Source organism: Octopus bimaculoides, chromosome 30 (genome assembly GCF_001194135.2).
Source record: "Octopus bimaculoides isolate UCB-OBI-ISO-001 chromosome 30, ASM119413v2, whole genome shotgun sequence".
Taxonomy (NCBI): domain Eukaryota; kingdom Metazoa; phylum Mollusca; class Cephalopoda; order Octopoda; family Octopodidae; genus Octopus; species Octopus bimaculoides.
The window spans coordinates 1,675,025-1,684,894 of record NC_069010.1 but is presented as its reverse complement, the minus strand read 5'-3'; the positions used below and the strand labels follow the sequence as shown (position 1 = coordinate 1,684,894).

The following is a 9,870-nucleotide window of genomic DNA, read 5'->3' as shown; positions in this document are numbered from 1 at the left end:
GGTTAAAATGTCTTACGTTTAAGCTGGTTCCCATGCATTTCCCTGAAGAGAAGATTACATTCTTATCAACATCACCGATTTCTATGGAAGGTATAATTTGTAATCTTTGAAACATATGTTGCAAATAAAAGTATTCAGTTAACATATGCATTTTACTCCATTCACTAAATTTATATATACTCAAGTACCCAAAATAACAAGGAGTCTCTACCTCATAAACAGGAGTTTCACCACAGTCATTTTGTGATCTTTGCTACCCTGGTATCTATTAACCAATTTATTTTGTCCGAGTTAATTATTAACTAAGAGAAAATAAATACACATAACACAATATATATATATATATATAGATAGATATATTAATAGTAATGGTAAGACATATATATATATATGTTTGTATACTGGTGTGTATGTATATATTGTATGTGTGTGTATTTATGTATGTGTATGTATATGTATATACTTATATGTGTATATGTATATATTTTTATAATTTTTTAATAATGTTTTATGATAAGTAGCGTTTTTTTTGAAAATTTTTCGTTATTTTAGTAATTGTGAGGTTTTCGCCATGAACGGATTGTATCTTTAACCCAAGCGTGTTTTTTCTGGTGTTATATTTGTTTTTCCTGAAGATGTGTAAAGGAATTTTGATTTATTAAGTCTCTTAATGAATCTTTTCTTTGTACAGAAATATATATTGAAGATAAATATGTTCATTTAATTATATACGTTTTTGCGTCGTAACTCTTTCTTATTATTATAACCAAAAGGATCGACTCTTGAGGAGTCTACATAACTTCACAGTCGTTTTCCTGCTATTTTGGTGATGATTTTTTGAGTTAGCTTACTAATTATTTTTGTTGGTAGTTAATTTATAACATATATATATATATATCAAAGTATTTGATACCACAGTATAAATTAAAAGTTAGCTGAGCCAGTCTCTCGCAACTCTGAGTTTTGTTTGCGGGTGCACTATCTAGGAAGGCCTTGTACATACATTCACTGCCTATAAGCCAGTGTATGCATGTACATATGTATACATGCGTGAATGTAGAAATTACCTATAGTATGTCTGTAGAAATGACTTACTGTGTTGAATCTGTAGTAGATGAGATGTTTCAAATCCTTGCACATTCGAATCTGTCGCATCAGTTTGTATTTGTACCGGTACATACCTGTTAGTTGACCAACGTGGGCAAAGATGTATTGTAATCCATCGGCTAACTGGAATAGAATGACAGAAAATATTGGTTTTTATATGCATTATCTGACTCATATATTGATTTATACTCATAGATTTATTATAGACCTTTTGATTACACAGTGTAAAAAAAATTTTCTACACATGGGAGTTCATGATTTTGTAAAAACAAAAAAAAAATGTATTTTTGTGTGACTGAAGGACTATTTAGCTGTTATTTTTAGCACATCTCAAGACAACCTGTTACTCTCCTCGTTTCTTTGTCACTCTGATGTATTGATGTTTTTCAATATCATTCTCACCATAAACACATTTAATAGTCTATTGCTGAGATGTAAGCAAAAAATTTGGCCTTTCCGTATTTTAAACTTTTTTTTAAAATTCAAATAATAAAAAAAGGTTACAAGGGGTTATATAGTGAGCTTAAAGCAGAACTTCACCAAATATTATTATAGTGGGCATGGTTTGTGCATGGTCAATCTCACTCTCTTGACCTTCAAATTAATATTAGTTGTGGACTCACTGGACAAAGGGTGTTTGGTACTGCTGATATGTGAAAGAGGAGGACAAAGGTTCAGGTCTAAAGGTTTCTGGTCCTTTCCATCTTGCTCTACAGCTATGAGACTTGGACACTATCTGGGGCCTTAAGAGCCACCTGAATCCCTATGGTCCTGCAATGCTTTACTATTGGTTGGATTTACAAACAGGATATCTGATCAGGAGGACAAAGGATCAGGTCATCAAGTTTCTGGTCCTCCCTGTCTTGCTCTACAGTTGCAAGATGTGGACACTGTCCAGGACCTATTTTGGAGCCACCTGAATGCCTATGGTCCCAGGATGCTAGTTATCAGGATGCTGGATAGCTATGGATATCTCTTAGATAAGGAACTGAAAGAGCTGGAGGGTTTCATCAGCCAAGGAACTGCCAGTTCTGTGACATGCTAATTAACCCATAACTGGGACCCTGGCAGGTTCTACTACTCTGCGTCAGGGTAGACGCGGGAACAATAGGGGCCAAGCAGTGTAAAAACCCTAGGATGCCCAAACCATGACCCTACTATCAGATGTAGCTTAAAGCTATACTCAGCACAGTACTAAGGCAAGTGTGAGAGGTTGGATCTAGCCTTGTTTTTAATTCATCATGCATTATCTCAAGGCTTTGAGATTCCAATGATGTGATTGTTTATTTTTAGAATGACATTGTAGGGTAGGTGTGAGAGGCTGGATCTGGCCTTGTTTTGAATTAATCATGCATTATCTCACAGCTTTGAGATTTCAATGACGTGATTGTTTATTTTTAGAATGACATTGTAGGGTAGGTGCAAGAGGCTAGATCTGGCTAGTTTTAACATAAAACAGTTGAAATATTTGGGGTGAGCATGACCAGTTTAAACATTAAAGAGTTAATCACAGTTCTGCTAGATAAGGACTCAACCTAACACTAATTTAACAATTGTGGGGTTATTGTAAGGGGCCGGATCTGGCTAGTTTGAACATAAAACCAATAGAGCATTTGAGCCAGACATGGTCGGCTTCACTGCTAAAGAGTTAAGCTTTGTTGTTTTACATCTGTTTTGCAATGCTTGCATGAGTTGGAAAAATATTATTTGAGGCAGTGTTTTGCACCAGAATGCTTTTCCTGACACTAACCCTTCTCTCTGTTTGAGTAAGGGATCTCTTATTCCACAGAGCATCAAAAGCATGAAGTGATCAGCCAATATGTTGACAAGAGAAACTGATAACACTGCCTGCCACTGTACAAGCAATTCAAGATATAATAGGTAGTCTCTTGTAGTCCAAGAAAATGATTCAGCAATTTCTTGCTGAACATTCTGCATGAATGTTTTGTTTCTAGCAATCAAGCCATTGAAACCAACAATGTCTGGCCCAAATATTCTAATTCCATCAAATCGACGTTGCCTGGTCAGGTGCATGGTGTATCACCTGTCAAGTGTTGCAGAGCAACGCAAGATGAAGTGTTTTGCTTGAGAACACGACGCACCACCCAGTTCAGGAATTGAAACCACAACCTTGCGATCATGAGTGAAATACCATAACCAGTAGGCCATGCGCTCTCAACTGGAGATACGAACAAACACAAAGATGCACACACACACACACACACACACACTGTAAAAAGCATCTAGTCCACTCTGTAAAGTGGTTGGCGTCAGGAAGGGCATCCAGCTGTAAAATCCATGCCAAAACAGATAGTGAAGACTGGTGCAGTCTTCTGGCTTTCCAGCTCCTGTCCAACCATCCAACTCCTGCTGGCTCCTGTCCAACCATCCAACTCCTACCAGCATGGAAAACAGGTGATAATTGATAAAATAATGCACACACACAAATGCACAATGATTTTCTTTCAGTTTCCATCTACCAAATCCACTCACAAAGCTATTGTCAGCCCAAAACTATAGAAAACACTTGCCCAAAGTGCTGTACTGTAGGCAAACTGAACTTGAAACTATGTGATTGGGAACTGAACCCCTTTCCACTATACAGCCACATCTTTGCCCAGTATAATAAAATGCATTACCTGGAAGGCATCAACGTTGCCAAGACGATACTGTACATGGCTGTCCACCACTAGTTTTGTTAAACGAAGGATTTCTCGACACAGATGGAAAGCATTGCCGAAACGAGATTTTTTTCTCTCCTGAAAAAAAAAACAAAAAAACAACTTACTTTAGTAAAGCAGGAATAAAAAAAAAATGAATAACAGCACAATATCAAACCATCAATCCCCAAATGGTAAAATGCAAAGTTGACCATGGTAGGAGTTGAACATGGAACATAAAAAAAAAGCCAGAACAAATACCACAAGTCATTTTGACTAACACTAACGATTCTGGAGTCCACAACCCCTAATAATAATAATAATAATGATAATAATAACAATAATAATAATCCTTGCTACTATAGGCACAAGGCCTGAAATTTTGGGGGAGGGGACTAGTCGATTACATCAACCCAGTGCATAACTGGTACTTATTTTATTGATCCTGAAAGGATGAAAGGCAAAGTCACCCTTGGCGGAATTCCCATAATAATAATAAGATTAATCCTCTCTACTATAGGCACAAGGCCTGGATTTTGTGGGGAGGGGGACGGTCAATCACATTGACCTCAGTACTCAAATGGTACTTAATTTATCGACCCCGAAAGGATGAAAGGCAAAGAAGAAAAAGAATAATAATAATAATAATGATGATGATGATGCAGTACCAGGCAATGGCTTTCTAATGGCTTCTGATCTTAATTGACATGTACATTGTTTCGTCTTGGTATAAAAGATGGGCTACAGCAAATATTCTGCTCGATACCACAGATTTGCTTGTCAGTTGTTTGACCTCAACCAGTTGAGCATGTCTCTTGGTGGCTGACGATATGTGCATCCCTGATCATGAGCAGAAGTAGTGGGGGAGCATCATAGCCATGTGTTGAGAGGAATTTTTTGGGGTTTGAATAATTCACCTTTGGAAACATGGGTGTTTTGCTCAGCATCCTTCAACAAACCTTATTTAGGGACCTTTTGAGCGGTGTGGGCTACTCGACCTGAAGAAAATTCTAACTGGGCCCCACCTGCGAGGTCATGCGCTGTTTATTTTGATATGAGATCACCATGTTGCGCACATATGGTTATGATGCATGGACCTGGTGTACCCTTATCAGACGAGTAGTCATGATGGGTAAACTGGGCTTTGATGGCATGCACTTTGATGTCTCACCTAGAACCCCACTGCTTCCTTGGTACTCAGCCCCTATCCCCCCATTTTACTCAACCCACATTCCTCCATCTCACCTGACTCCCTATTCCTAACTCACTCAGCCTCTTTACTTTGTCTCATTTGTCCCATATTCCCTCGTCTTGCTCAGCCTCTATTTCCCAATCTCACTCATTTCTCCCAATTCTCCTGTCTCACCTAGCATCCCCACTTCTTTTGTTGCAGTCAGTTCATGTTCCCCCATCTCACACAGCCCACTATTCCTAACTCACTCGGCCCCTACTCCTTTCTCACTTAGCTACTATTCTCCCCATCTCACTCATCCCCCCTATTTCCCCATCCTACTCAGCCCCAGTTCCCCTCTCTTCTTCAGCTCCCTTTCCCACTCACTCACTTTCAACCATAACAAGGTCCTTGACATCTTACCTTTGTGGTGAGGGTCTTGACAGGTTTCAGATTGAAGTTGTAGTCCAAATGTAGATAGTTGAGATTTTTACGATGGATCAACAGGTTAAGCATGTTGTACCCCTGACGACACACCTGTAGGCCAACCTCCACCCAGTCCAACTGGGTCGTCTGGAAGAATTTGGTCGCCTTGAATGAGCGGAACAGATATCTGTGGATGAAAATTATACAGAGATACAGTGGCCTGGGATACTTAAGGTGTACAGTCACAATAACCTGGGGACAATAGACAGTCAATAATTTGGGAGTTATAAATAGACAAAATAGCTGGAGTATATAATGTTGTTGGCACTCCGTCGCTTACGACATCGAGGGTTCCAGTTGATCCGATCAACGGAAAAGCCTGCTCGCGAAATTAACGTGCAAGTGGCTGAGCACTCTACAGACACGTGTACCCTTAACGTAGTTCTCGGGGATATTCAGCGTGACACAGTGTGACAAGGCTGACCCTTTGAATTACAGGCACAACAGAAACAGGAAGTAAGAGTGAGAGAAATTTGTGGTGAAAGAGTACAGTAGGGTTCGCCACCATCCCCTGCCGGAGCCTCGTGGAGCTTTTAGGTGTTTTCGCTCAATAAACACTCACAACGCCCGGTCTGGGAATCGAAACCGCGATCCTATGACCGTGAGTCCGCTGCCCTAACCACTGGGCCATTGCGCCTCCACATATATAATGTATACAGCCACAATAGAAAGAGTATGATGAACATTTTTAACCACATGGCCATATGTATACACACACAAATCATCATCATTTAATGTCTGCTTTCCATGCTGACACGGAACTGGCTAGCAGGGAGCTGTCCAGACTCCACCTATCTGTTAAGGTATAGTTTCTTTGGCTGGATGCTCTTCCTAGTGCCAAGCACTTGACAGAGTGTGCTGGTTGCTTCTTACATACTACTGGTGCAGATATGTATACATACTGCCGGTTCCGGGTAATGAGTAACTGTGCTGATGTCATGTAAGAAGCACCCATGCTGGTGCCACATCAAAAAGCACTGGTGCTGGAGCCATGTCAAAAGCACCTATGCCGGTACCATAATAAAAGAAAATGCTGATCTTTCTGATTTGGCAGACGCCATTCTTTATTTATGTTTTATTTAGTGTGTTTTCTACCGAAACACTTTCAAACTTCGTATACTTGTATATTTTGTCTTATAGAACAGAGAAAAAAATTTTATATTCGAAGTTATTTCATGTTAAAAGTTGTCGTATTTCGGTAATTTCAACCAACCACTGATGTCTATTGAGGTGAAAACAATTACTGCTGTGAAATGTAAACAACAGGTTCTAGCGGTGTAATGGGATCTTTTCCCTTGAATAAAATTAGTGCCGTTGTTTGTCAACAACAACTATCGGTGGTACTGTTATTTATGACATTGTTCGTGCGTTTGTACTGGTTTTAGTTTTAGGGTTATAGGTATTTTACTCATAACCCTAACCCAAACTCTAAAACCCGAACCCTAACCCTAAAACCCTAAAGCTAAAGCCAGTACAAATGTACGAACGATGTCATAAATTGTGACGAAGGTTTGGTGGAAGATTTTAATTCAAAACTTTTGAAAACAAGACATTCGTACTACAGAGCCAGAGCCGGTTTCAGCCGGGTTGGTAACAAAAGGGTTAAAAACATCATGGTGACTTTAACCCTTTTATTACCATATTTCTGTTGAGATGCTCTGTGTGTCTTTCACTTAATTCTAAATATAACAAAGAATTTAGTAAAATAACTTTGTTAGTATTCAGCTAGTGTTAGGAACATAAATTGCGACTAAGGTTTAGTGGAAGATTTTAATTCAAAACTTATGAAAACAAGACAATAGTACTCAGAGCCAGAGCCGGTTTCAGCCGGGTTGGTAACAAAAGGGTTAAACTATGATAAAGATGAGACCCATACACACACATAATACAGAGTAGGGAAGAATTCTGCTTTAAGCACACCATATAACCCCTCATAGCTTTTACATTTTTTGGTATTTCCAGAAAACATTTGCATATCTGAGTTCTACACATAGGAATTCATATGACTATATATTTTATCTCTAGCTTGTTTGAATCATTTGACTGCAGCCATGCTGGAGCAATACGTTGAAGGGTTTTTAGTCAGACAAATCGAACCCAGGGTTTATATATTTTTTTAAAGCCTAGTATTTATTCTACCATTCTTTTTAACCAAACCGCTAAGTTATGGGGATGTAAACAAACCAACATTGGTTATCAAGCAGTGGTGAGGGAAAAGTACAAACACAAAGGTATGCACACACATACAGATATTCTTTTATTTGTTTCAGTCATTTGACTGTGGCCATGCTGGAGCACCACCTTAAAAGGTTTTAAATGAAGAAATCGACTCTAAGACTTATTCTTTGTAAGCCTAGTGCCGATTCTATCGGGCTCTTTTGCCAAACTGCTACGTTATTTATGGGGACTTAAACACACCAACATCAGTTGTCAAATGATGGTGATGGTGGTGACAAACACACAAATATATATATATATATATATATATATATACATACATGATGGGTCTCTTTCATTTTCCGTCTACCAAATCCACTCACAATGCTTTGGTTGGCTCAAGGCTACAGTTGAAGACACTTGCCCAAGAAGCTACACAGTGGGACTGATCTCGGAACCATGTGGTTAGAAAGCAAGCTTCTTACCACACAGCCATGAATTTTTTGAATTTTTAAAAATAACTTTTTATTTTCATTTCTTCGAATTTTGTTTTTTAATCAGAGTTTAAAATATGGAGTTTAAATCCCAGCAATAGACCATTAAATGTGTTTATAGTGAGAAAGATTATTGAAAAACATCAATACATCAGAGTGAAAGAAATGAGGAAGGTGTCAGGTGGTCGTGAGATGTGCTAAAAATAACAGCTAGATAGCCCTTAAAAAGACTTTTTTTCTGATTAGTTTTTGCTTAATCATATAAATTCCCATGTGTAGAACACAAATTCACATAAATTTTCTGAAAATTCCAAGAGATAAAAAAGTTATAAGGGGGCGCTTAAAACAGAATTCCACTGAGAGTAGTAACCGACAGAAAAACCAGGCCAAACCTACCTTTTCTTTTGGGCCTTTGGTGGTCGATGTTTGAGGGCATTCAGCACATAATATTTCAATAACTTCTGGTAGGAGACTCTCACTTTGACAGGCATTCCAGCCGGGCAGTGTTCCCGGTACCTAAAAAAGAAACAAAAGGAAAAGAACTTCTAATAGCTGAACAGCAATAACAACAGGTACACTCTTTCCTCTTTTACTTGTTTCAGTCATTTGTTTCCGCTCAATAAACACTCACAACGCCCAGTCTGGGAATCGAAACCGCGACCCTATGACTGCGAGTCCGCTGCCCTAACCACTGGGCCATTGTGCTTCCACACTAGACCAGGACTGACCCGAGGCTAAACAACATCACAACATATGGCAGACTCACCATGATTTTACCAAGGGAACATCAATGGCTCTACGGGTTTTACCAGAGCGCAAATTGAACGGTCTTGGGGCCCAAAGCAAGGAGATGCCATTAGCTGTGTTGTCAGTGTAGAGGGGGGTTTCCTGCATGAAGGCTTGCACGTAGTCAGGAAGTTCAAAATCTTCGTCATCGTCTGGCAAAGGTTCAGTACCCTAAAACGAACAAATTAAATTCAATTAAAAAACAGAAAAGAAAGACAATAAGGAAATATAAAAATCAGCTGTCTATCATCTTTAATGTCCACTTTACCATGCTTTCACGAGTCAGGTAGAATTTGTTGAGGCACTATTTTTTACAGCCTGATGCTCTTCCTGTTGCCAACTCTCACTTGTTTCCAAGTAAGGTAATGTTTCCCCCTGGCCAGACAGATTTTCCATAGAAGACTAAAAATGGTCAAAGCTAGCAGAAATGTTAGCATGCTAGGCAAAATGCTTAGCGATATTTCATCTGTCTTTACGTTCTGAGTTCAAATTCCACCAAGGTCGACTTTGCCTTTCATCCCTTTGGGGTCGATAAATTAAGTATCAGTCGTGTACTGGGGTTGATCTAATCGATTGACCTCTCCCCCAAAATTTCAGGCCTTGTGCCTAGAGTAGAAAAGAATTTTCAAAGGTGGTGAGCTGGCAGAAACGTTAGCACACCAGGCGAAATGCTTAACAGTATTTTGTCTGTCTTTACATTCCGAGTTCAAATTTTGCCAAGGTTGACTTTGCCTTTCATCCCTTTGGGGTCAATAAAATTAGTACCAGTTGAACGGTGGGGGGTCGATGTAATCAACATGATCCTTTTCCCCAAATTTGACACTTTGTGCTCCCAGAAGAAAGGACTAGAAATGGTCAGCATCACTTGTATGACGATGTTGCTCACATACAACCATTATAATGATGCCAAAACAAAGGTACACACACACACACATATAGCTCTTATCTTTTGTTTTAGTCATTAGATCACGACCATGCTGGGGCACCACCCTGAAGAACAGTTAGTCGG

At 39.1% G+C, this 9,870-nt stretch overlaps 1 protein-coding gene across 1 annotated transcript in view; it reads right to left on the bottom strand.

Annotated features, from left to right (window-relative positions):
• Positions 1–9,870, bottom strand: part of LOC106883575 (pre-mRNA-processing-splicing factor 8) — an 86,626-nt gene that overhangs the window by 52,183 nt on the left and 24,573 nt on the right. The window contains exons 8-12 of the mRNA XM_052978062.1: positions 8,842–9,032; positions 8,472–8,591; positions 5,362–5,551; positions 3,747–3,866; positions 1,008–1,230 (exon numbers count right to left, since the gene is read on the bottom strand). Coding sequence (XP_052834022.1) covers positions 1,008–1,230; positions 3,747–3,866; positions 5,362–5,551; positions 8,472–8,591; positions 8,842–9,032 — 844 coding nt within the window. The remainder of the gene's footprint in view (positions 1–1,007; positions 1,231–3,746; positions 3,867–5,361; positions 5,552–8,471; positions 8,592–8,841; positions 9,033–9,870) is intronic.